Source organism: Artibeus jamaicensis, unplaced genomic scaffold (assembly GCF_021234435.1).
Source record: "Artibeus jamaicensis isolate MK-2021 breed Jamaican fruit bat unplaced genomic scaffold, CSHL_Jam_final contig_3201, whole genome shotgun sequence".
NCBI lineage: Eukaryota > Metazoa > Chordata > Mammalia > Chiroptera > Phyllostomidae > Artibeus > Artibeus jamaicensis.
In genome coordinates this window covers 246,160-274,040 of record NW_026521754.1, presented here as the reverse complement: position 1 = coordinate 274,040, position 27,881 = coordinate 246,160, and the positions used below count along the sequence as shown (strand labels likewise).

The 27,881-nt window shown below is 33.2% G+C and overlaps 1 protein-coding gene across 3 annotated transcripts in view; it reads left to right on the top strand.

Moving 5' to 3' along the window:
- Positions 1-24,111, top strand: part of CTDSPL2 (CTD small phosphatase like 2) — a 93,436-nt gene extending 69,325 nt beyond the window's left edge. For all 3 annotated transcript variants that reach the window (XM_037151992.2, XM_037151983.2, XM_037152000.2), the window contains exons 6-13: positions 3,297-3,375; positions 3,630-3,741; positions 5,930-6,016; positions 16,389-16,451; positions 16,555-16,634; positions 19,738-19,864; positions 21,275-21,370; positions 22,032-24,111. In XM_037151992.2, coding sequence (XP_037007887.2) covers positions 3,297-3,375; positions 3,630-3,741; positions 5,930-6,016; positions 16,389-16,451; positions 16,555-16,634; positions 19,738-19,864; positions 21,275-21,370; positions 22,032-22,097 — 710 coding nt within the window. In that variant the 3' untranslated portion in view covers positions 22,098-24,111. The remainder of the gene's footprint in view (positions 1-3,296; positions 3,376-3,629; positions 3,742-5,929; positions 6,017-16,388; positions 16,452-16,554; positions 16,635-19,737; positions 19,865-21,274; positions 21,371-22,031) is intronic.
- The last annotated feature ends 3,770 nt before the right edge of the window (positions 24,112-27,881 follow it).

Sequence of the window (27,881 nt, the reverse complement as noted above, 5' to 3'; positions counted from 1 at the left end):
CAGAGGTAGTCTCGTCTCATACCTTCAGGTTTGTTTCATGCATAGATGATGTTCCCCAAAAAGAAGCCTCTGTTCCTGGATCTCTCCCTGTACTCAAACTTCGTAGCCTAATTCTGGGACCTAATAAAGACCTAACATAATTGTTTGGTTTCTCTGCCAGTTGTCATAGAAATGTAAAAAAACATTAGATCATAATTCATTGTTACCTCAGGGGTTGTGATAGACATATAAGGTGAAAAGATGAAGTTGTGTTTCATCATGCTTAAAAGCTGAAATAAAACTGAGGATGGCCATCTTTTCCCAGTGGGAGAAGATCTTACACTTTTATTTAGATTTTTAAAAAGTTCCTTGTGGTGCTGGGTATTTGAGAGAGCCTAGTACATATGTACTGGTTAACAAATACAATTTTGTATAAGGGAGTAGAATGGTGTTCTTCTCTTGAATATAAAAGGCAAACTTTAATAATCAAAGAAAATGCATACAATTGTGAAACTTCTACATAGTGCAATCCAGTAATAAAGAGAAAAGCGGCATAAGAGAGGAGAGATTTTAAATTTGTCAAAAGATTAATGCCTGTGTTAAACATTATAATGTTAATATATTTAACATTAAATTGTTATACTTTAAGAATAATACTGAATCTAACAAGCAGATCAACATGGACTATGCACATAGTTTATTCTTGGGTAGATAGGATTTCAAATGAACCTACTATTGACCTATCATTTTATGCTGATTGCTTTGCCCAGTGTTACAGGCTATTGAATGGTAAAGTCCAGGGCTTTTGGCTTTCAGTTGATGTTTGTTCTTTATTTTTGTGTTGTTGTATAAACCTTTGTATTTATTTTATCTGATAACTGTGAAAATGGAGAAGGGATTTCTCTAACATTAGTGGTTTTTAGAGGGGAAAAGGTAAGATTTAGTCCAGTTGTCTCATTCATTTATTCCCCTAATATGTATTGAACACCTGTTTTTTATGATGGGGACTTCATAAGTAAAGTAAGATATGCTTCTTAACCGTGAAGCGTGCATGATCTAATTGGTGAACCAACTATACACAAAAGTTACTATATAGTGTTGTGAGTGCTAATAAAAATAAGCAATAGAATATTACTCAGCCATAATAAAGATTGAAATCTTGCCATTTGTAACAACCTGGGCGAACCTAGAAGGTATTATGCCCTAGAGGGAAGTGAAATAAGTTAAACAGAGAAAAAATACCATGATTCATTTATATGTGGACTCTAAAACACAAAGTAAATGAACAATAAAACAGAAACAAACTCAGAATACAGAGAACAAATTGGTGGTTGCCAGATGAGAGGGGTTTGGGGAGATGGGTGGAAAAGGTGAAAGGGGTTAAAAAATACAAATTGTTAGTTATTGAAATAGCCGTGGTGGCTGGTGTGGCTCAATGGCTTGAGCATGGGCCTGTGAACCAAAGGGTTGCTGGTTTGATTCCCAGTTAAAGCACCTGCCTGGGTGGCAAGCCAGGTCCCCAGTAGGGGGTGTGTAGGAGGCAACCACACATTGATGTTTGTCTTTCTTTTTCCCTCCCTTCTCTGTCTAAAAATAAAGAAAGAAAATCTTTAAAATAAAAAAAATAGTCACAGTGTCCTGGCCAGTGTGGGTCACTTGCATGAACCCAAGGGTCTGGGCACATGCCTTGGTTGTTGTTTTGGGGTGTGTATGAGAGACATCCGATCAATGTTTCTCTCTCACATCAATGTTTCTTGGCTCCCTCTCTCTCCCTCCCTTCCCCTCTTTCTAAAAATAATAAAATAAAGTACAGCATAGGGAATACAGTCAATAACATTTCATGACTATTGGTGTCAGACGGGTATTAGACTTATCTGGATGATTAATTACTTTGTATGGTTATATAAATGTTTAATCACTATGTTGTACATCAGAAACTAATTTTGTGTGTCAGCTATAATTGAAAAATACATTTTAAAAATTAATAATAAATGAGCAAAATAATGAAGTGGCACATTGCAGTTACTCTGATTAGGAGAATCATGAGATCCTTTCCCCCATTTCTCTGAGGTTAATAGGAATTTGAAACAAGTGTTCGGAAGATACAGTTTGACATTTACCCCTTTGCGCTAATGAACTTCAATTGGCATAAGGTTGTTATGAAAATTACAGCAATTTTTATTGAGTTCCACTGTCTTGGTCCTTTTGGGCTACTATAACAAAATTTAATTCTCACAGTTGAGGAGACTGGGAAATCCAAGTTACAGTGTCAACAGCATCAATGTCTGGTGAGGGCCTGCTTTCTGGTTCATAGACAGCTGTTTTGTCACTGTGTCCTCACATGGCAGAAGCTATGTGAGCTCTCTGAAGGTCACTAATCCCAATCACAAGGACTCTATCCTCATTACTTCCCAAAGGCTCCACACCCAACCAAATAGCATCACATCAGAGATTAGGTTTCAGTGTATGAAATCTGTGGGTGGTAGGCACAAACAGTCTGTCTCTAGCATCCACCTTAAACTTTTATCTGTTAGATATTACCTGTTTAGTTTGTATGTTATCTTCTTCGTCCTTGAATTTAGGTTGTAATTTTCTTAGAAAATTCCCTACATAATTTCTAAAGCTCAGTCAGTTGATATAAAATTTTAACTCAAACGTAGAATGGATTATGTGTCATGGAATAAAGAATTGTTTCTTGATTATTTTAAGTCATTTGTACATTAGAAGTAACATAATGAGTTTTCTAATTCAATAACTTCTTTATAAAGCAGTATTTCATAACTATTTAAGATCATAGACAGCCTTGAGATTCTTGGAAGATGTACATATAACATTTTTTTCATAAGTCTTCAAGGGGTTTGTGGACCTATTAAAGATTGTTCATAGATTGTAGGTTAAATTGTCACCTTGGGTCTGTTATGAACACATATTGACTGCCTATATGTACAAGGTACTTCTGTGGAGTATTACTGTTATAAGAGCACCCTGACAGTTTTACAGTTACATACATAAACACCATCCGCTTAGAAATTGAATTCTTGTGGAGTATATTTTTTGATAATCAGTAAATTTTCTCCTAGGATTTTTTTCTGCTAGCTATGATATAGCTGGCTATTTTGACTGTAACAATAGTTTTTTCCTTTGGATCTGGAGTTAGAACTATGTGCTAATAAATTTGCCTTTGAGTACTGTTTAGATATTATTTCTGTCTTTAACCTAAAATACACAGGGCTTCAGGAAGAACCTATATAAAAACAGTAAAATGTGTACTTCACAGCAACATTGAGTAAAAGTACCATTTTTTATTTATTAAATAGCACCAGTAACACCAGACAGTGGTTATTCATCAGCCCATGCAGAAGCCACCTATGAAGAAGACTGGGAAGTATTTGACCCGTAAGTTCCTTTCTTTCCTACTTGGATCAGAATGAAAGTACATGTGGGGAGGGGTAGCTGGATGGTATAGTGCAAAGAGCATGTGACCTATACTTTATTGAGTTACTGAAACACTAATTTGTATATTCTCAGTTTTATTTACATGTTTTACATATTTGGTTTACTAGTTTAAATGTGCATTATTTAATTGAAGATTTAAAGATAGGCTGAGTAAAAGTAGAAATATTGAAATTTTCTTAAAATTTTATTTATAGCTATTATTTCATCAAACATGTTCCACCACTGACAGAAGAACAACTAAATAGGAAACCTGCTCTTCCATTGAAAACAAGAAGCACACCAGAATTCTCCCTAGTTTTAGATCTGGTAAGTATATTATTTGTAGATGTAAGGAGTTAAGTTTTACTTTTAAAATACTAGCCTAAAATACCTAAAAGAATGTAAGTGACTGAATAGCCTTACATATTTACTATAAATATGTCTTAGATATGCTGAAATGTTTTTAAGCACAGTCTAATGCTAGAATTCCTAGCTTGGTTGGTATCAGGTACCTTTTTAAATCTCCCAGTAAATTCTAAATTTATTTCATGCCTGGTTTTCACTTACTTTTGGGCCAGGATTATGTTTCCTCAAAGGACCAAATATAGTTAACCTTATACATGATACACTTTTTTCCTATTCTCGTTTTTGTCTATTACCTAGTACCAGTGACTATTAATAGACTCAAAAGCATGATATCTTAATGCTGAGTAATGAAACCTTTAACATGCTCTTGATATGATTTGAAAATTTATAGTTTAGGATACCAGAAAATTGAATGTGTCATGTAATGTTAGAAAACCTTATATTATTTAGCTTTTGTTACTGGTACCCTATAATTGAAGATGTAGTTTAGTTCTCACAAAGAATTTTTCTTCAGGAAAAGCATTTTATTTTATTTTAATTTTTTTTAATCCTCACATGAGGATATGTTTATTAATTTTAGAGAGGGGGGTAGAGAGAGAGAATGAATGAATGAATGAATGAATGAATGATGTGGGAGAGAAACATCCATCAGTGCCTCCCATGCTGGCAGGCCCTAATTGGTAATTTACCTGAAACTTTTTGGTGTAGAGGACATTGCTTCAACAACTGAGCCACCTAGCCACGGTGATCTTGCTTGATTTTTATGTTAGGAGTTGATGTAGCAAGTTTGGCCATATAACTTTTAATCCAGTGAGAAGGAAAAATAAGACTTGGCTGAGTTATTTTACAGAAGAGGATAAAGCAGAATAATAAAAATTTAGGCTATAGATGAAGCAGTAGAATTAGTTACAAGTTAATTGTAGGAAAGACTACTTTTTTTAAGATGCAATGAAAATACCTTGAAACGATGCTATTAAAAGAAAATGAGGTGTATTTAGAGTATATTTTGCTGTCTGCTTCCCCAGAGTTTTTAACTTTAGGTTAAAAGAAACATTCCAGCTTATAAGATCTGGAATCACAAGGTATGGACATTTGTGTTTCACTTCAATTCATCTTAAATGCATTGAAAAATTGGGAGTATAGTTATTAACAGCCTTATTTATTTTTTAAAGTATTGTCACATAAATGGAAACCATGTTTTTTTCATCATTCAGGATTTAAGAAATACAAATATTTGCACATATCTTTGAATAAATGATCTTTGCTTTATTCTTTTAATGAGAAAACAGCGTTTGGTATTCAAAGATGGCAAGTCTTCATTGACTACTTATTTAGTTAAACAATATTTATGTCTGGAAACATTCAGCAGGTATGAAAACATTCATTAAAAAAGGCTTAAGGATAGTTGACCAGAAATATATGTATTTTTGGAATATATGTAATAGATTCTAAACTTACATTTGTCAATTGTAAAATAAAAGGGGGGCAGTGTGTATGTGGTTTTCTTTAAAAAGTTGGAAACTCAAACTTGAGCATGCATCAGAATCACCTGAAGAGTTTATTGAAACAGATTGCTGATAAGCATGTAACACTGACTTTATCCTACATGTAGTTGTCATTTCAAATAAATGGCTTGTATTGGGAAAAACCTGTTGAGCTCTTTTTCACGTCCTGCTGAGTTTCTGAATTATAAGAAGTGGTCCTGGAGAATTTTCATTTCTAACTGGTTCCCAGGTGATGTTGATGCTGCTTGCTGGTCCTGGGACTATACCAGAAAAGGTGACTTAGAAAATGCTGTCCAGCTCTGTCCACGTTGCCCAGTTCGTTAGGGCACCATCCCGATACATTGTGGGTTCAATCCCCAATTAGGGCACATATCGGAGGCAATCAGTGAACGCATAAATAAGTGGAAAAACAAATTGATGTTTCTCTCTTTCCACACCCCAAAATCAATAAATTAAAAATTTTTTAAAGAACATTCTGTCTAAATTGCTGTGTTTTACACAGTAATAATATACGATGAATATAAAATTTCACATATGAACGTGTGCTTGAATAGATGTTTCTGGTGATCACTGATACGAAAAATTAATCATTGGAAAGTTTTTTTACTATCTTGGTTTATTCAATATATGTTTTTTATTTTAAGGATGAAACACTAGTACACTGTAGTCTAAATGAGCTAGAAGATGCAGCACTTACTTTTCCAGTCCTTTTTCAAGATGTCATTTATCAGGTAATTTAAATTTTTTTTAACTTGCTTTTTGGCCTGTTAGATAACATTCTGATATAATAAAATTTTTGTAATTTTTTGGTGAAGTTTAATATGCTTTTTAATGGGATTAACACAAAGTAGCATCATAATAAAAATTACATAAAACAAATTAATTTGTTATAAAAAAAATGTAAATTCTTTTTTAATGAGTGATCTCTGCTAGTTTTATCATCTGTTTGCCAGCAGGTGGAGGCAGGAGCACTGACATCATAGATCCCTAAGAAGAACTTGCCAGGTTAATACCTGGTGTGTGGTTTTTTCCTCCAAAATCCAAATGATATAAAGAAAACTCATTCCTTGTTGGTCATTTTTATTTCTTCTAGTGTTAATATGGTCTGTAGATTGCAGTTTGGTCGATACTTTTTATATTCATCACGGAATTCCAGGATACTCTTCTAGTTACTGCTTTCCTTAAAACATTTGGGTATAAGTATTTCTCATCTGTGTTGTTGAACAGGTTACAATGCAAAATATACGTATTTACATTTCACTGTGAATTACATTTTATGTATGTTGGCCATAGTTTTTACATTATGTTTGAGATTTTCCTAATATAAAATTTGAATTAATATATGTGACTGTACTTTGAAAATTGCAAGAGAAAGTTCCTTTCTCTAATGGAGGTTGTTTTTAATTAGTATTACCTTTTTACTTACCAGTTGTTGAAGGATTGGGTCAAAAAGGTTGTTGTTTGTCAAGAGGAAGTCAACCCCAAGGATTAACTAAATAAAGCCACAGAAAATTTATCATGAGAATGATGAAAAGGTGTTTATGGTTGTTTAATTGATCTTAATAGGCAGTTAGAACTTGAGTATAGTTTTCAGTTTCAGAATTAAATAGAAGTTTTTGGTTCAGAGTCTAGTTTACCTACTTTATCTTGTAATGAGTTTTAAGAGGATTTATTTTTGCAGTTTTTGTCAGTTCTACTTTAACCTAGATGGGTATTGTAGGTATGGTAACATCTGAATACTATATTCACTTCCCTTTTATGGAAATTGATTTTAGTTCTGATATATATGATCAGAGGATGAGCAAAATATACACAAAGATAAGAGATTTATAGGTTTTGGTATTTTTAAATAATATTATTTGGTTTAAGGTAAATCTTTCTGTTAAGATTTTCTGCCAGTAGGTTGTTCTTGTTTAGTGCACTTCAAGATCAGGAGTGTTTTGGCAAATAAACATAGTATAGCAATATTTGAGTTCTCTCTTTAGCTTGATAACTTTGTTTTTTGTTCAGAATTGCACTTAAGAACAATGGCTTACAGGCTTTGAATTTGGAAAGTAAAGCTGTTACTTTAAAATAATATTTTGAGATGACTTCTTAAGCTTTCAGATTTGAAGTTTATTTCTGAAGGTGGTTTTGGTCTGTTTATATAATTTTTAATAGTGAAATAAGAAACTTGGAAAATAGAAGAGATTGATTCTTCCTCTTCATGAGCATTTCTTCTCAGTGTGACCATAAACTTGAATTTTTTCTTACTGCTTTGAGCATTAGTGCTTCAGTTCTCTTTATGAAGTTTTTATTATTTTCATTTGGATCTGGATAGTTCTCTTATTTTGAATAAAAGGCTTCAAGCAGTACATATGACTATACTTAAGAAATCCTGTATGTACTGTATCTACTTCTGTTGAATTCAAAGAACTCTTTCTTATATATTCTGAGCTACACTTTCTGAAACTGAAAAATAAATGAAATTGCCTAAATTAGGAGCAGTGAGGTAGAAGTTTGAATCTTACAAGTTATAGAGATGATTGCAATTTAATATGATTTAGTTATTGCATCATATACAGAGTTGAGTTTTCCTTCAGTAAATTTTTTAGAGTGTCCATAGTTAAATTGGGTACATTTCTTTGGATTCCTGGTTTTGGCATAGTTATTCTGTCTGCTTTTAAAAAATAACTTGAAGAAATCTTGGGTTAGAGTTCCCCCAGTTTTCAGACCAGCAAGCTCCCTTTAAACAGGGAATGATGTCTTTTAAACTTTCAGTGGTGTTGTCTCCATCTACTGGCAAAGAAGAAATATACACAAGGGTCTGAGATGATCTAAGAGATTTTGGAGAAACCACATTATTAGGTAAGATGTAACTTACATATTTAACCACTACAATATAATGTGGCCCACTTAAAGACAGGAACCTGTAAAATACTGTATATACTCTTTTAAAAGTACCATTTTCTAGGTAGAATTTACAACATAACTATTTTTAAGTGAATAGTTCTGTGGCATTTATTTATATACTCTTAATATGTTAGTTCCATAGCATTTGTGTATATATACTTTAAAAAAAAAGGTAAAGTTAAGATAAAATCAAATTCTTAATCCGAGTCAAAGCCAGATAATGTCCTCTTGGGACTTATTTTACTTTTCTTTTTTGTGGTAAGTTTGTTATGGTTGGGCTGTATCTGATTTTAATTCTACTTGTTTTAATTCTCTTTCTTTCAAAACAATGTGAAGTGCAAATTTTCTTACATGTATTTTAATAATTGTCTATATCAGGGGTTGGCAAACTCTTTCCTGTAAAGGGCCATTTGTTAACATTTTAGATGTTGCCTTCTCTGTTACAACTTTTTTTCTGCCATTGTAGTATGAAAGTACTCATAGATAGTACATAATTGAATAAGTGTGGCTGTGTACAAATCAAACTCTATTTACAAAAATAAGTGACAGTTTCGACCTGGCCGTAGTTTGCTGACCCTTGGTCTAATAATTATGAGAGTATATACAGTAAATTTACATATTCAGATTCTTTTTAAGTGGAAGTAGGTAATCAAATGTTCGTCAATATTCTCGTTAATATTGAGAGAAATTTAAAATTAGCTTCATTCTAATTTGGTTGTGGGCTTTCTTAGGTGTTTTAGATAAAAGTTTGAGGGGAAATTTAAGATGGCCACTACTCACATTTAAAGATTGCCTGACTTCAGTGATTTATATTCTTCTCTTGATTGACAAGTAGGACTCAACTTAGTTATTACAAGTCTTAGAAATTACCAGCAGGGTAGATTATTCAAGCCTCAGTGTAGCACCTTGAGTATACTTGAGTTCCATTTCTAGGGGATAAAAAGAAATATTTTTAAAATTCAACTCAAATTAAAATTCGGTGTATGTTACCATTAACACTATATGGATTGACAGATTATATATGTGAAGAAAAAGTAATTCAAAAGAATGGAATTTTTTAAGTGAGGGTATGGCACTCACAAAGGCAAAGTATGTAGATTTTTGTTTGAATAGGTCTTCCCTCCCCTTTTAAATTGTTACTTTTTCCATAAATTATTTTACAGTTATTTATTTATTTGTAGAATAATAGAAGTGCATTTGATAGCTGGAAAAACAAGTGCATGATCAGTTCCAATGCACATGTTTAATCTTTATATTTAGCTTATATTGACACATTGTCAGGAAATCCATCTCGTGGTGTTACTCAGTTAAGAGGTCTCCACTGTATTTAGTTTCTGTTCCTGCAGATCCACCAATTCAAGACTCTAGGTCATCTCACTCCCTCTTCCATCCAGAAGATGACTTCTATCCACAAGCAGGACTGAATCAAAAGACAGATTTTTCACTTAGCTCTTGAGCTGAACCACCTCCTCAATGACCTTCCTCTATCTCCATCAAGAACTGGAGCTCAGTTTTTTGAAGATGTAATAGAGCTACTCAGCCCAAACGTGGCTAATTGAAGACAAAAAGAAGATGCCTCATATGTTTCACCACAGTGCAGCCAAACGTAACTGTGTTGTCCAACTCCTCATTCTGTAAAGTATGGCAGGGGCATCTGATTTTTGACTCTGTTCACCTTTAAGACTATAGCCAGGCAGTGGCTTTCTGAAGATCAGTAAAATCAACAAACAAACTTTGGGTCAGCTGTCCAGAAATCAGATTGTGGTAAGCACTCAAGGAGAGAGAGGATCCTCTAGGGAGCTACTTGCTAAAGGCTACTTTTGTTAGTAGAGGTTGTTGTTATGGGAAAAGTTGGAGGGAAGTGGGGGGGGAAACCCCATGTTTAGCAAAGCTCAGCCTCTTCTCCATTATTATAGTTTGTTTGTTTTCTTGGGGACCTTATAGCCTAGGATAATTTTCATAAGGATCTTGAGTATTTTATACCACAGAACAAGAAGCTTCTAACTCCTCTGTAGTCTTTCTGAGAAGAGTCAACATTATTTTTGCTTCATGAAGAAAAAAGCAATAATTTAAATGGAGAATTTTGTAGTAAATACCTAATCACTTTTTTCCTTCTCTGAAGCTCTGACTTAAATTGACAGTAACCAAAAGGCATTTTGTTTTGACTTTCATAAAGCATAATTTTGTTGTACAATAGTAGTATGTATATTTGTGTCTTAAAACATTTGGGGTCATGGACACTTAGTATTGAAGAGTAATGAAGTAGCTGGTCCAGAAAAACATTTTGATAACTAATTGCAGGTAAATATTAAAAACAATTTTAAAGTTACTTTCCTGTCCTTATTAGTAAGTATAGTTAGTCATTGGCACTCTTGTTTAAAAGGTTTTATTTACTCGTTTTTAGAGGGGAAGAGAGGGAGAGAAATATCAGTGTGTGGTTGCTTCTCACATGCTCCCTACTGGAAACCTGATCCAAAACCCAGGCATGTGCCCTGACTGGGAGTCGAACCAGTGATCAACCCCTTACTTTGCTGGCTGGCACTCAGTCTGCTAAACCACACCAGCAAGGGCTCATTGACACTCATTTTTTAATCATAATTATTCATTATTGATTTTTAGGTTAAAAAGGAACAATATAGCTGAAATCTATAGTTATCTACTTCTCAAAAGATAAAACGTATTTTATGGAGAATTACATATATTCTTTGTAAATGTATCTTTAAAAAAATGTTTTTAATCCTCACCCAAGGACATGTTTACTGATTTTAGAGACAGAGGAAGGTAGAGAGAGAGGCAGAGAGAAATATGGATCAGTTGCCTCCCTTATGTGCCCTGACTGGGGATTGAACTTGCAACCTAGGTATGTACCCTAATCAGGATTGAAACCCATGACCTTTTGGCGTATGGGACAGTGCTCCAACTGAGTCACCTAGCCAGGGCTGTAAATGTATCTTAAAATTAGAAGCAGTTCTTTAAAAAATACATGGAAAATTCTGTTCAACAGCTTAAAATGTTCTGAAAATTCAGGACAGGTGACAGTTGATTACTAAACATGAAATCGGAGGATTCAGTTCAGAATTTAAAGGCAACATTTTTATTTTACTATAAAGACCTTTTTGCTCTTAAAATAACTAAGCTTTATTTTCAAATTAGTGCATTGATATTTTGTATATATATCCAGATATCATTTACACATTTAAATTAAAATATATACATTATAGATGATTTTACTTGAAAAAGTTTTTTGTTGCTACCATTTACATGAATATATTAAGCTTCACTTTATCCTATTTGGACTCTATAAGAAGATTCCTTTTTTTTTTTTTTTTTAAGATTTTATTTATTTATCTTTAGAAGGGAAGGGAAGGAGAAAGGGAGAGAAACATCAATGCATGGTTGCTTCTCATGGGTCCCGAGCTGGGAACTGGCCTGCAACCCAGGCATGTGCCCTGTCTGGGAATCGAACCTCAATACTCTGGTATGCAGGCCCGCACTCAATCTACTGAACTACACCAGCCAGGGCTAGAAGATTCCTTGTTTAACTTATTTCTACTTAGGTTTTATTTTTTAAAGATTTTATTTATATTTCAGAGTAGGGAGGAAGGGCGGGAGAAAGAGACAGAGTGAAACATTGATGTGAGAGAAAAACATCCATTTGATTACCTCTCGCTTGCCCCCGATGGTGGACCTGGCCTGCAACCCAGGCGCATGCCCTGACCAGGAATCCAACCAACAGACTATCAGCTCATAGGCTGGTGCTTGATCCACTGAGCCACATCAGCCAGGTTGAGTATTAGGTTTTACAGAAACTTTTAGTTTAGGGATTTCCTGAGTCTTTTTTTATTTTCATTTTTATTGGTTCTCTGATGTTTTAGTATTTACCTATTTATTCCCAGATTGATCTACCTACAAATACTATCCCCCAGCAGCCATCTAACCCTTATTCTCGATTGATTATTTTTAAATAGTAAGATGGATAATAGTAATAGCTATTGGTAACTTCAGTGTGTCAGGCACAGTTCTAGGTACTTTGCATGCATTAATGTATTTAATCCTCACAACTATGAGTTATGTACTATTATACCCATTTTATGGATTAGGAATCAGATGTACAGAAGGGTTACACCTGTGGTATTTACTAAATTTTTTTTTAATCCTCACCTGAGGATATGTTTATTGATTTTGAGAAAGAGAAATATTGACTGGTTGCCTCCTGTAGCACCCTGACCAGGGATCGAACCTACAACCTTTTGGTGTAAGGGATGGCGTCCCAGCCAACTGTGCCACCTGGCCAGAACCTAAGATATTTTACTTATTTGTAGCATCTCATTCTTCACATTCCCCAGCGTTGCTAGTTTTCTTCTGCTTTAAATTCTTACTGCTGATGAAATAGCATTTACAAACCATTTTTTAAAGGTCCCATACTCTTAAGTGGGTGAGTTCCACTGAATTTACCTTCATTTTTTAAACCTACAACATTGTAACAATAAATTCTAAGGATATCATAGAAAAACAATTAAGGATGTATCATTTTGAATATGTTAAGGTCATATTATCTCTATCCTTTAAATCATTTAGAAATATTTTTTCCAAAAAAGATTTACATGTAATAAGCTTTGTTGGTAATCACTTGTCGACAAAGTGAAAAAATTGAAACCGCTTATCTTTCTTTGGGTCTTTTCCTCTTCTTTTTTTTTTTTTTTTTGGTCATGCTATTAAAGTTATCCATGATTATAGATAAAAGTTAAAACTGGCAGTCAGAAATTACTCAATATATATATTTTGACATTGCATACTTAGACTGAATTTGAATTTAGACAGACTTCATCACAAAATATTTATAATCAGTTTATATAACTAGATATTTTAATGACTACACTTACTAAATCTATTTCTATTCACCGTTTATAGCCTATTATGACTATATACACAGTCATAGAACATTCCCATTGCCTTAATACCAAAGAAAGTACAGGCTGACTGTCAAATATTGTTTGTAGTAAGTTTTGTTAATGTAATGTTATTTTTCTGTTAAATATTTATTCACTTTTCTATATAAAATTTAGTTTTTGGTAAGATCAGTTCCAATATCACTGTTTTGCTGATATAATTATAATAGATTTTATTTTAAAACTTTTGCATAATGAACATATTCATAAATACTATTTTTTAGGGTAGTAAATCTAATTGAAGATATGTATTGGTATTATATTTTATATAATTATTTCTTTTATAGCATTATATGTTATTTTTAAACTGTTAATTTCGAAATATATTTGTTTTACTGGTAGAAGATTAAAACTGTTTATAATGTAGATAGAATAATTGCTGTATATTGGGAGGAATAGATATGGTATATACATATGACTGAACTGAAACTTTTGGCCTAATCTTACATTTGGGAGATGACATGGTTTTGAAGAGTTGCAAGTTTGAAGGAATGGTTGGTGAAATACTAAGAAAAAGAATGTAGAAGAAAAAATGAAGTTAAAAGGGTTTGTGGAATAGATTTTTAAAGCATTTGGAGGCATTACTCTGTGTGCATCTGTATGTTAATGTAACTCTGTGCCCTAACACAAATAGTGATTGTAGTCTCATTATACATACTGTATAGTTGGTTTTTTTGTTTGTTTCCTACTGGACAATACTTAGTGCGTGCACCTTACCTTCTGCATATTTCTGCTTTAATATATCCATCTAAATGACTTGGACCCTGTTGGCCTGATGCCTCTATTTCTACTTTTCTTTCTGAGATTTTGCCTTGGCAGACTGCAGAACTCCACGTGGTCCCAACCCCACCCCTGCTCACTGTTACTTTGTACCTTTTTCAAATTCTTGTTTTTTCACTAATTGCCTAGGTTTTCACTTATGTCTTTTAATTCTGAAATACCTTCTGTTCAAATGGTGGCATTGTTCTCAGGATAGGAACTTTTACAGCTAATAATTTATTATATGTTTTTCTCATGGTAAGGGAATACCCTAGCAATATATTTCCTTATCTTTAGTGACACCTTTTACCCCCAGCAAACAAGCACATTTTGAAAGTAATATCATTTAAGATGTATTTTATATTTAAATATAGTCAAAGTGGTTGAGTACATAATGGAGTTACAGTTTTGACCCAATCTGGAATCCATCGTATAAGAAGCTGGGAAATGTTGCCTTTGTACAATGTTCTACTTATTATGCTTAGATAATATTGTTTAAGTAGAAGTATTCCTATAAAATGGAATCGTGTTAATATTCTGAGAAAACATCCCAAATTACAGATGCCCTGTTTATCTTAGTTCACAGTATGGGGCAAGTGATAAACAGGGTTAATTGAAATCATTTATACATATGTAAAAATGAATTCTTTTGATTATTAAGTACATGGAAGTGATAAAAACCTTAGTAACAAACATGTTTCATGGTTTATCATCCTTCAGATGAGGCAATTTTTTAAAAAGTATTGGCAGAATTGATTTTTTTCCTTAACCATAACAAATCTATTTTGAAAAATCAATTGGCAGAATTGATTTTTTTCCTTAACCATAACAAATCTATTTATAAAAAAAGGATTTTGCCAGTTAAGGTAGCAGTATATCTAAAATCTATCAGTTAACTTGAATTACCAACCAAGCAAGGTACGTGGTTTTCAACCAATGACGTGAACTACCAAATGTTCCAGGATGAAAACGTTAGGATTTATGACAACTCTGGTTAATTTTTTTTGTAACTCATCCTAAATGATAGTGATGGGATACTGAGGATTTGGTTATTTTTATTTGCTAGAAATGGGGTATGTGGCTTACTTCGTTTTTTGGCTAGTCAAGAAATTGAGATAAAATGCCTGATTAATAGGATTGAACACAAGTAAACCTTTATCATTCTAGCCTACAGGTAGGGTTAATAAATGATATTATTAGCATATTTGTTCAGAATTTGTCTTACACAAGTGCTCAACTTGTTAAAGAAATTTAATAGTTATCCTTATGTAGCCATGTAGGGTAGCCTCTCTATTTTGCATAATTTTAGGCAATTCTGTTTCATTTACTTAACAGATTTTTATCAAGTATTTACTATATATTTGGCATTGTTTTATGCCTTTTGGGCTTTGGAAATGACAAAGATTGGTAATACATTGTCCCTTTGCGTGATTTCTCTCTTGTGCCCCTACAACATTCCTAGAACTAGATTTTTATCATGAAGGCATTTTTATGTGAATATGTATTGGTGACGGACTCTATGAAACCTACATTTTGAATTTGTTACCACAGTTTTTTGTTTGTTTGTTTGATCTGAACCCAGTGAATCTGGTAAATAAATAGGTGTTATGCAAATGTCTGTTCATGGTATTTGAGGTTAATAATCACCTTTGAGTGGAATACAAAAGTTTCTTTGTATAAAATCTAAGTCAAAACCTTTTGTAAATCAGTTTCAGTGGTTGCTTATGACTTATATTTATATGCTTTTTGGGTACTGGAGTGTATTACAAGAGCTACATTAAATGTAGGCAAGAAGACAGATATGGAAACAAGACAGTTCTTCAGGTGCTCTGGTCTTTCCTGATAGTGGCAGTAGATTTTGACAACTGTAGGTGTTTGAGTATTCTAGTTTTATCTCAAGTAGCCAAGTAGTACTAATTTAAATGCCACATCTGAATCAGTAAATGTAGAACAACTAAATTGATTTCTGAAAAATTTCAGTTATTTAAACCCACCAATCCAAACATCTCTTTCTTTAACGTTATTTACCATTGTAGACATTTGAAATAAAGCTATTCTTAGGTGATTGTTGAGAAGAAATTCTGAGTAGTTATTGAGGAAGGTCATTGATACAGGTCAGCTAGAGATGGACACACAGCCTGCCTAATAATTGGATGGATGCCACCTGGCTGGAAGATGGAGCTGATTGGTGGATCAAAATATCAGAGGGAAACCTTCCATTAACAGTTGAAATGTTTATTAGAATTATATTCCATGAAGTCCTTTTGAATGCTGAAAAGTGAAATGATCACCAGTGATTAATTATTATTGCCATGCCAAAAGGTTGTTTAAAGTGATTTTTGGTATGTGAAATATATTTTGTAAGTGGTACTTAGTAAACTTTTCTGTTTCTTTAAAATGTGAACTTGATGATATACTCAGAGTTAGAATATAACATCTCATAAATAAGTTGGTTCTATTTTATGTGTTTACTTGCTGAAAGCTTGTCTTTGTATTTCTTCAGGTTTATGTGAGATTAAGGCCATTCTTCAGGGAATTCCTGGAACGAATGTCTCAGATGTATGAGGTAAACATGCATGAATTAATTACATAAAATTTTTATTTTATTCAACGTAGTACCCATATTTAGATCATGTATAATGATTACTTCTTTTCCCCTGAATTTGTAGATCATTCTTTTTACTGCTTCTAAGAAGGTGTATGCAGACAAGTTACTGAACATACTAGACCCTAAAAAGCAACTGGTCAGGTAAATTTAATTAAGAAATAGTGGAAATGTCTGTCACACTGAACTATGAAATTACTCTGATTATATTTAACTCTCATGGCCATTTTCAGTTGGCTACATATTTTGAGATTTGTTTTGTTGTATGGTGAAAATAAATGGATTTTTTAAACTCCAAAACTCTTTAAGAGTTTCTAATGATATAACTCCAGACAGACGTTTTAAAAGGATACAAAGATCAAATGTATTTATTTATTGTTAGTGGGGTATGTGGAATTTTTCATTTGTGTGCATGATGTTTTCACTTCCTTATGTCTCTGAGGTAATGCATGTTACGACATCTTTTTAATGGCATAGAGAAAATAAGTTAGTTTCAATGGAAAGGGACAAATTAAACTCTTTTGCTTTTTTCAAGAGCAAATTTATCTTCCATGGAGAGAAAGTGATACATGAATCAAATTGCAAATTTCAGTTCTCTTAGTCACTGAATTTATCCTGATCTGGACTCAGTTTCTTGTGTGTGTCCTGAGCCTGCAGATGCAGTGTGTTCCTGGTTAGGTGGAAGTGCCTTGGGTAATTTTAAAACAGTTTGAAAACTAGTTCAACTGAGATACTGAGAATATAACAGTCTTTTGTTGCATCATATAAGATGTAGGAGTTAATCTTTGAGTTTTTGACCAAGAGGCGATAGAGGTGCCACAAAAAACTCATAATAGCCTTAATAGTGGGTATTCACTTTCTCAAATACTTTCTCCCATATTGTCTTAGTAGAAAATCCTAAATTTAATTTCTATTAATAACTTCTTTAATTTTTTTAAAAGAATCCTCACCTGAGGATATGTTTTGTTTTATTGATTTTAGCAAGAGAGGAATGGGAAAAGAGAGAAACATTGATCGGTTGCCTCCCATGTAAGCCCCAATTGGGGATCGAACCTGCAACCTAGGTATGGGCCCTGACCGGGAATTGAACCCAGAATCCTTTGGTGTACAGAATAATGCTCCAACCAACTGAGCCACCCAGCCAGGGCTATTACTAGTACCTTTATTATTGAGTGATAGCAACTGCAGTGAAAGGCTTTTCTTAATGTCCACGTTTAGGAGATTCTCTTTCTTGTAAATAGAACCATGATTTTTTTTTTTTTTACTCTAAAGGATTAAAATTTGCCCTTGGAGTTAGTTTTCATTTTATCTTTCAAAGTATATTATAATCTATGCTCATGTTACCCAACTTCAACAAAAGTATACAGAATGTTTTGCTTTGATGGTTCATTCTGAAGATTTCTACTTAGTACCTCCAGCATTCCAGGGAACCTTGGTGAGCGACACAAGCCCTTTCCCTCTTTGAGCTTTCATTTTATTGGAGGACAAATTATACTCATGCAATTATAATGTTACAAATTAACATCCCTCTTTTAAACTAGTTTTCTAAAATCTGCACATTTAGTTTGAGTTTATTTTGTTACATTTTGAAAAACTTAAAACAGGAAAAATGTTTTTAATACATTTATTTCATTAGAGTGCTATAAGGAATTATCTTTGTTGGTGACAAGGTAGACTCAGAAATTCCTAAGATCTCTGAATCTCATGAGTCCAAATGCAAATTTGATGACTGGCAAAAAAAAAGTTTCTTTCTAAAACTGAAAATACATGCTATTGACCCTCAGATTTTTTAATAACTGGAGAGGCTTTAGTATAATTTAAAGTAACTGTTAGTATGCATACATATTCAGTTGTCTCCTGTCCTGGGTGAGTTTGCTCCTATTGGGGGAAAAAACATCAGTAGTGACTTGTACATGCATGCTGTGTCTACCTCACCAATCTCCTCATACCTAAATGTTTGCTTAAATCCTTTTGTTTGGCCTTATTTTTTCAAAGTAGGACTATCTTTAAACCTTTTAGAGATAGATTATCATATAACTGAAAGTATTCTTTGTGATAAGGAGGGAAAGAGCTATTTATACTGTTTTGTCTTGTGGTAAAATTCTTGCTCTTTGCCATCACCACTAGCACTGATATATTTAAAGTTGAGTTTTGTTGGGGTGGTGGTGTTGCTGCTGCTAGAACTAAGACAGATTTCCTTTGTAGAAAATGCCCAGTTCTTGAAATTGCATGATTGAAAATACAGGTATAAGTAGAGCCTAGCTCCTGAAAAAATGTTTAGTGTGAGATTGAGACATAAGGAAACCAAACTACCAAATAATTCGTGTATATAAAGGAGTATTTGAAGGTGATCTGTATCACTTATGCATAATATACAGAGACTAATATTTTTGAGTTCTAAATGAAGATTATATAATTGTTATAGTTTCTATTATAAAACCTTTCATAGCTTTTTTAAATGATACAGAATTTTTCAAGTTAGTACTATCATTGGTGAAACATCAGTTTACATGTTAAATCTGAATTCATCATTTTATTCAGTCCTTGTTTTTTCAAGTGACCACACACGCTAAATTAAAAAGGTGTTTGGGAAAAGTTGAAATGATGGAATGTTTTGGCCTCCACAACTTTTCTCAAAAACTGTAAGGGAAACTGGAAACATTTTTTTAAATGCCAACACAGAAACATTCTTTCCTATATATTGTTCCGGCATATACAGGGATAGGAAGGTTGTGTAGTCTTCTGGTTAGAGCCAAGGACTAGAAGCCAGGAGGATACTGAATGCAGTATCCTCCTGGCTTCCAGTGCAGGGCTAACCACTGACTTACTGTGTGACCTTGGGCGAGTCACTTGTCCCCCTTGTGCTTCAGTTAGCCATCTGGAAAATTGATTAAAAAGCAGGTGTTCACTGACAATCAGATGCATTTGCACTGAGCTCTCCTGGGTAAAAATTACAAAAACAAATTATAGAACTTTTAGTTCTTTTCTGTAACTTAATATAACACTTTGGGATAAACCAGAGTTCTTTAAGGCATGGTAACTTTTGGTTGTAAGGTTTTAAGTTGCTAACAATTTTTACAGTAAAACTGTAGCCTAAAGCTTGGGCTCACATGAATTTCCTTTGTGAGACAAAATAAGGCATAACCTCTAAACTTATGGTATATGTGTGTATGTATGTTTCAGTATGTGTTGTATTTTTTTAGAGGTTGCTTGTTTTTAGTTAATTGGTTTTTATTTTTATGTTTAGGCACCGACTTTTTCGTGAACATTGTGTTTGTGTACAAGGAAACTATATAAAAGACTTAAATATCCTTGGAAGAGATCTTTCAAAAACTATAATAATTGACAACTCACCACAAGCCTTTGCATATCAGGTAAGAAGAGGGTTGCTAAACAAATTCAGCTTGGGAAAAAAATGACAATGAAAACAAATGCTGCCAAACAACATGACGGGAGAAAAGGATTTTCACTGGTGGCATTTTCCTGTTTAGTGTCACATTTACGATTAGAAATGCCACATTGGCATATTCCTTGTGAAAACATTTCTTTAAAATTGAGTACAACATAAATAAAGAAAAATCTCATTGGTAAATGTGAATAAGAAGGGACTATAAGGCATATATCATTTAATAGCTTTCTTATGAGTTGTTCTAGCAGTAATTTGATTGTAAACATGTTTGATAATTACAAATAGTTTAACCTTGTTCTTCTGGTCTGACTTGACAAATATTGAAATATTAATTTGACGTTTTAAATATTATATATTGACTGTTAATATTTTTATACCCTTTTTAAGATTTTATTTGTTTGTTTGTTTGTTTGTTTGTTTGTTTATAGAGTGAAGGAAGGGAGGGAGAAAGAGAGGGAGAGAAACATCAATATGTGGTTGCCTTTCACATGCCCCCCACTGGGGACCTGGTCCGCAACCCAGGCATGTGCCCTGAATGGGAATTGAACTGGCAACCCTGTAGTTCACAGGCCGGTACTTAATCCACTGAGCCACACCAGCCAGGGCATTTTTTACATTATGAGTATATTCATGTGACCTGTTTGAGGTTTCCTTCACAATAAATTGGTGTAGATAGAATGGTGATGTTGGAATGTGGGTTGGGTATAGATAAAACAAGATTTACCCTTAACTTCTGTGTTTTAAAATGTCCATAATAAAAAGAATAAAATGGGTAAACTGCCTATGGTATTGAAATATGTTCAGTTTAAGTTGCTTTTTATTTGCTTGCATTTTGAAATTTGTTTTTAAGAATGTTTTTCTGTGTTCCTAGATAAAATCATTGAATTATTCTTCATCTCAAACACAATGTTCTGTGTAAATGTTTAAATAAAGATATCCTAGAGATTATTTACTATAAAACAGATAAAGTTTACATTCTTATTTTTGGACTCTTCACTGAAATAGTATTGAATCAATTTGTTATGTTCCTGTGTTTTAGATTATCCTGCTATTTGAGGGGAATAAAACCATGAATGGGACATGGTCCCTATGTATAATAAGTATATGCTCTCCAATAATATATGCTCTGTTAGATTGGCAGTACCTTTGCATTCACAATGCCTAACATTAACTAATAGTAACTATTCCTTGAACGAATTAAAGGAATGTTTTTAGTTACATTAATGCAAAACTTATTTTAATGACTATTTCTTGTTCAGTTTTATTTATACTAAGATGCAATTATGCTGAAAACTCAGTTAGGCTCCAATTTATTTTTTTTTTAAGCTTTTCCAAAGTAGGCAAAAGGGATTTAATTACTTATTTATCATTTTAGCTATCTAATGGAATCCCTATAGAAAGCTGGTTTATGGATAAAAATGACAATGAACTCCTAAAATTGATTCCATTTCTGGAGAAGCTTGTAGAACTGGTAAGTAAATCTTACCTTTTTCTGTTATGTTTTTGTTGGCTCAGCTTGATTGAAATAAATCTTTTAAATTGCTTTAAAATCAGTGTGGTGGGAGATTAGGGCAAAGATTGAAAAGGATTACATGCATTTATCAACCATATCAACTATATTTAAATTATACTTATTAATATCTTAAAACTTATAAAGTGAATCTTTTTATTTCACTGGGTTCCTCTTGCAAGTCACTGAACTAGTTTTGTTAAATCAATTTCATTTTGCTTTCATAGTTCAGGTATAGAATTATTGTTTATGCTACTAAAACTGTACTGAAAATCTTTTTTCCTATATTTATATATTCATTTTAAAACTAATATATGAAATAGAATTCAGTGGCTTAATGCTTTTATCTAGCTTTTGATTTGGTAAAAGCAATACCAGACCAAACCACACTGTTACTGTATAATCATTCTTACAAAATTAAAACTTTTAATGGCAGTTTTTTAAAAACCTAAATTTAATTCTAAGTTAATTGCTTTTGTGTAGTACATTTATATTTGGCAAATAAAATAAGTTGGAAAGTCAATAGTGATACACTTTTCTGTAAAGTAAAAATGTTCATGATGCTCTGAGGGTCATGTCTTTGAAATTACATGGCTGTTGAAATGTCTTTTTCTCTACACAGAATGAAGATGTTCGACCTCACATCAGAGACCGATTTCGCTTGCATGATTTGCTGCCCCCTGATTAAGTACAAAGACTTGTCAAATCACTGAAGGGGGAGAGAATGCAGGACCCTTTTGGACTAAGACAAAACATTGCCATTACTGTTGAAATTTTGCATTTTTGTACCCCGTCTTGCTTTTTCTTATCTTTGGTGCCCAATAATAATCAAGGGTTACAGAAAGAGACTTTATCTCAGATTGAATACATACAGTAGGTAGGCTAAAACAGAAGAGTCTTTAGAACTAGTGCAACTCCAGTGAAATTTTTTTATGTACAGGACATCTGCAGTTTATAAAGAATTCTGTTTCTGCCACCAGCAGTTTGACCTGTAGTCACACAGGATTTTATGATAATAACAGAGATGAAAATGGACTTTTATTTTCTCTCTGTTTGGTGCTCTAAGTGGGTTTGTAGCCACTTTTCTGTTACTTTAAGATTCTCATTTCAACAGGAATGGCCAGTAAAAGTTGTTTTATTTTTCCTGTTAAGGTTTATAACCTTTTTACATTTTTGACCTGTATTAGATTAGAATTTCATTATGCATTCCTTTTAGTTGAGGCGCTTCATAGTTTTCTGGAAATAGTCAATTTTTAGTTTTTTATTATACATTTGAATGGCCGTTTTCCTGCTTTGTCTGCTTGCATATTGTATATTTGTTTAAAAATATTCCCTACTTTTAGTCCATGTAAGTTTCATTTAGAAAGACATGCATTTATATTTTGTTTCTGTAATATTCTACTGTAGGTGAAATCCTTTCAAAAATCAAGAGACTGGGTAGATAAGAATATATAAATGACTAATATTCAAATGACTTAAACCATTGTGATGGCATGTGTTCCCAAATGGTAATATCTTGCGATGGCACACGGATTTAATGGATAAAGGTATACCTCAGACTTCACTGTGCTCACCAGTCTTTGAGAAGAATGTGTTTGGTCACCTTTTGGGCTGGATTTGGTTACTGCTGCCTTTGGTTTCCTCCAGGAATGAAGTATTCAGCACAGTGACTTGGTGTTTTTAGTTACTTTGCATGGGCTGGTAGTACCTCTGTTATGCTCTCGGTTACAATCAATTTAAAACTCTGTGTAACAGTCTTGGTACCTTACAGTAGCTATGCATAATCCTGTGGCACAGTAAACTCCCAAGCCACCGATGCAGTTAATATGCTCTCATAGTGGTTTTTCTATGCTATATGAAAATAGTCTTCAAGCCTTGGTTCTAGTCTAATGCAGCTACCACAAGAGGTTGATATTTTTATAGTGGCGTGTAATCTCCTTTTCGGGAGGCTTTTTATGGAAGGTAGAATTTGTAAAAGTTAGTATGCTTTGCCTCTCGACTGCATTAACATGCCACAGGCTCAGACTGTTTTTGTGTAAAGGATGTCAAAGAACGGCACTTTTTCTAAAGAGAAGTTTGATATTTTGTATGCTTGTTAAGAAAGTACAGTATTGGAAATTAAAGGTGGACAACTGATAATTGAGGAGTATGTCACTTAATTTTTTATGTAAATTACCTGTTTACTTGTACAACTTACTGTACAAATTACATGCAGCTTCATTTTCAAATGAATCCTTAAAATAAGGAAATCTTTTTAGGAAAACATTTAATTTTTGTATTTTTGATTTTAAAGGCATGAGTTATGTCAGTTTTCAGTGTATTAATGAAAATTTTAACTTTTCATCAGGTTGAGTGTTTTCTTACTATATTATCTGTTGTGTATGTAGTTAGCATATTGTGTCACTGAACTGTTTAAAAATCTAGCATGTAGAGCAAGCCTGTTTTGTGGAAAATCCTTATTCATTAAATAATCATGGCAGGTTTTCTGCAAAAAAAAAGCAGAAGCATTTGCAATTCAGAATACTGGGTTTTTTGTTTGTTTTTGTTTTAATTTAAAGAAAGGTATTTTGCTTGCAGGAAAAATACTACAGATTCATTTTAATGAGAATCTTTGAAATGTATTTATCTTTAGGGCATCTGGGCATCTTTATGCTGTTTGTCTTCTGTCTTTCTTGAAATAAAATGTACATACGTTACCTTTACATATGCTCTTGCTCAAAATTGTGAACCTAGTTACATTTTCCTTGCTCCCTTTTTATGCTCAAACAGCAAAATCCAAAAACTATATCAGATCTAAACTTTCAGCCTGCATTATAATTGCTGAAAGCTTTTCTAAGTAGATACAGTCCCAAAGGGCTTTCCCATAATGAGAAGGGAAATGTAAGCACCTATACTATTGTGCCAGTGGGCACTTTAAATACACACTGTTTTCAGTCCCGTGTTAAGGGAGAGTTCCCTCAAGTCGACTGACTAATGAATCAAGCATAACAAGATTCCTTAAAGAAATAAAGTAAGGGAAATTTGTATGGCCTGAGAAAATTTCTTGAGACTAATTTAATACATATTTTTTTCATTACTTGACTTAAATCATTTTAAATTTAATAACAAAATTTTAACTAATTTATAGAGACAACTGTCCAGCTTCCTCTCACATTAATGTTTTATCTTCTCATTACCCCTTTTTAAAAATCTGTTTATAGATGTTATCTCAAACACTTCCATTCAGTCACGTGGAAGTGTACGAGTGTATTTTATGGACTGAAATGTGCCCAGCCCCTACAGTTCACGCAGGAAACATGAACTCTTAAAAACTGACTATAGTAAATGCAGGAGAGATGGATACCTAATAAGATACAGTGCAAGTGACCTATATACACATTACAGCTCTGAAGTTCATATTATAATTGTGCTATTTCCAGTGGTAAATGTCTGACTTTTAAGTCATTCTTTTAAATATTTGTATTATTGTTAGAATGTTTTAATCAGTTGTGTTTTTAATCCATGTAATATATGCAGCCCTAATCAGATTTATATTACCAATTTCTCCTTGGGTCTTAAAAGAATAACAATTTGAAACCATAAATTGTTTTATACTAGCTAGTATGTATATTTATTTACCCAATGGCTTTATCTTGTTTCCCAAAATTTGGGGGGAATTTGTTAAAAGGATTGTGACTTCTATAAATGGCTATTTTCTTGTAATTGTCAGTGCAAATGTATGTGTACATTGTTTTTTTATATTTCTCTGGGCTTTTTGGTTTTGGTTTTTTGTTTGTTTTGTTTTTAGGGTTAAACATAGCATGTTTTTTTTTTTAAAGTTCTCTTCGGCCAATGACGTTTTCAACTAGATATTACTTTCATTCAGCCTTCTAAAGAAGTTATTTTCACTGTTTAGTTCAGTCAAGTTACCTGAAAAATAGAGACTTCATCTCATCACTGAAAAAAGTATTTCATTATTCCTACAAATCTTTACAGCGAGCACAGAATTCTTCATAAGGACCAGATCTTTTCCACGTCTTATGTCACTCACATAAATATGAAATGTAAAGGACACGGAAGCCTTCATTTAATTGTACTAACATGATGGTGTGATGTACTACATCATTAGCTAGTTAAGGTTTTCTGACCGGATTTCTCTTTGTCTTCATTGATATTTATTTGTTATCTCTTTTAATCAATCTTGTGTATCTAAAATTAACTTAGTTAATAGTCACCCACCGAATAACTATGCCAAGCAACTAGGAAAGAATGTTTATTTTATTTCCCCTTATAGGGGAAGAGTGGACTGGGAACAAAAATGTATGGGCCAAAAGGCCTTAGGTTGTCATTCATTCACTTTCTTATTCCTCTCATGACCTATGTTCAAGTATAGTATTTTTTCAGTGTTGATGTGCTTAATTATGTCATTACTTTTCATGTCTTCCCCTGAGTTAAAAGCCTGTTAGGAACTTGTATGAAATACATTTTAAATATTCAGAATAAGAACCACAAAACTCAGTATCTTATATTTAAATGCTACTTAAATTATTGGAATCCAAGTGTCACTCACTAGGATACATTTTTATAAAATGTTTCTCCATATCTTGAATTGAAATTACTTTCCCAGAGGCAAGAGTTCTTGGGATGTGTGTTTTGAGAAATTGGGATAAGAAAGCAGTAAGATTATACTTAGTTAATTTATGGTTTTGATATTAGTTAGTACTTTAAAATACATCAGTAGTTCCCAAACCTGCCTGTTCATTAGAGTTACTTTGAGCTTTGGAAATAGATTCCTGATGCCTAACTCCTACAAAATTGTCTCTTTGGGTTTACAGTGGGGCCTGATTTTGTGTGTGTGTGTGTGGGTGGGTGGTTTTTTTTTTTTTAAAAGCTCTCCAAGTGATTCTAATAAGCAGGTTTGGGAAATCACTGTTTTAAAAATGTGACAGTAGTTTGACAGTAAGCAGCAAAATAAAAGTTTACCAGACATCTCTGTGGTAGAGGTTTTTTGTTTTGTTTTGTTTTGTTTTAAACTGGGACCAGATTTCACAGAACTTATTCAAGATGCATGGAGGAATAATAAAGAAGATTGAAGCTACTGCTCATTATCATTCTTTCATAGTTTTTAAGAATTTGCATTCCTAGCACTTGGAATAGTTGATCATACACACAACTGAAGGACATATCCCTGAATGAGACCCTTATATATAAACTGTAAAATATTTCACTATTTTTTTATTTTATAAATCTTTGTAGAAATAAGCAATGAAATACTACTTTCATCTTTTGAAATGGGATTTTTCAAGGCATTGTCCATTTGGCATTAAGGTGGGGGGAGTTAATATTCTCTCTGCCTTTTTCCATGTGAATCAATATGAAGTCATGGACATTTAAGAACCTCAGTTTAATTTCTACATATTTACTATGCAGTATAGCCATGAACAAGCAATGTAGATTTAGTTTTCTCATCTTCCAATGCCCTGATCACCCTACCTCACAGGGTTGTTGTGGGGATCAATAAAACTTTTATGGAAGCACTTTTCTTTGATGATATTTTATCAGCCATCAGGAACATTGTAATATCTAACAACTTAATTGTATAATGCTCTTTTTGTTTAAATTTTTTTCACATTTCTTTCTCTTTTGATAATCTTTAGGACAGTCCTGTAAGGAACAGAGTAGGTTACAGATAAGGAAACTGAGGCTCAGGGCTGTGACCCAAGACCTCGTAACCGTTCAGGGGACTTGAATTCAAGTATCACTGCATCATGCTCTTTCCCAAGGCCTTGGCGTTCTTGTGTAGGCATGTTGATACATAACAAAGCTTTCTCAAGTTCATAAATCAATTAGCCAACAAAAAATGTTCTTATAAAGGAATATAACAATGTAAAACTTAGTGGTACAAACTAGGCCCTAGAGTTTAATAATCCAATTTCTTAAACTAGAAGGAAACTCCAACTTCTAAGCCTGCCTCTATTTTTCAAAGAAGGAAATGTGTCTAGAATTCTAAGTCTTCCCTGGATCACAGAGTTGGAATTAGAATCTAGATTTCAATTACTGTCACTCAGTGGAATGGCTTTAGGAGGAATGACATTCTTAATTTGTAGAAATACTGTGTGCAGAGGTGAAATAAAATGTTTGAATAAAATCTGAATAAAAGTTAACTTTTAAAGCAAAAATTTTTAAATCCTGACCTGAGGATATGTTTATTGATTTTTAGAGAGAGAAACGTTGATTAGTTGCCTCCTTGTACGTGCCCTGGTCAGGGATCAGACCCACGACCTAGGTATATGAGGTCTCTCCAGAAGGTATCCAGCCATGTAATAAAAATAGAGACATCAATTGAAGAAAATATACAAAATGTTCTACATAGGAAAATGATGCCTCAGTGTCCTTCATAGTAGGCACCTTGGGACCTACACAGTTCTCCCAATTGCCATCAGCTGCCTCATTGTATTTTCCTGAATCTCACTGCTGGTCTGAAGTCTCTTCC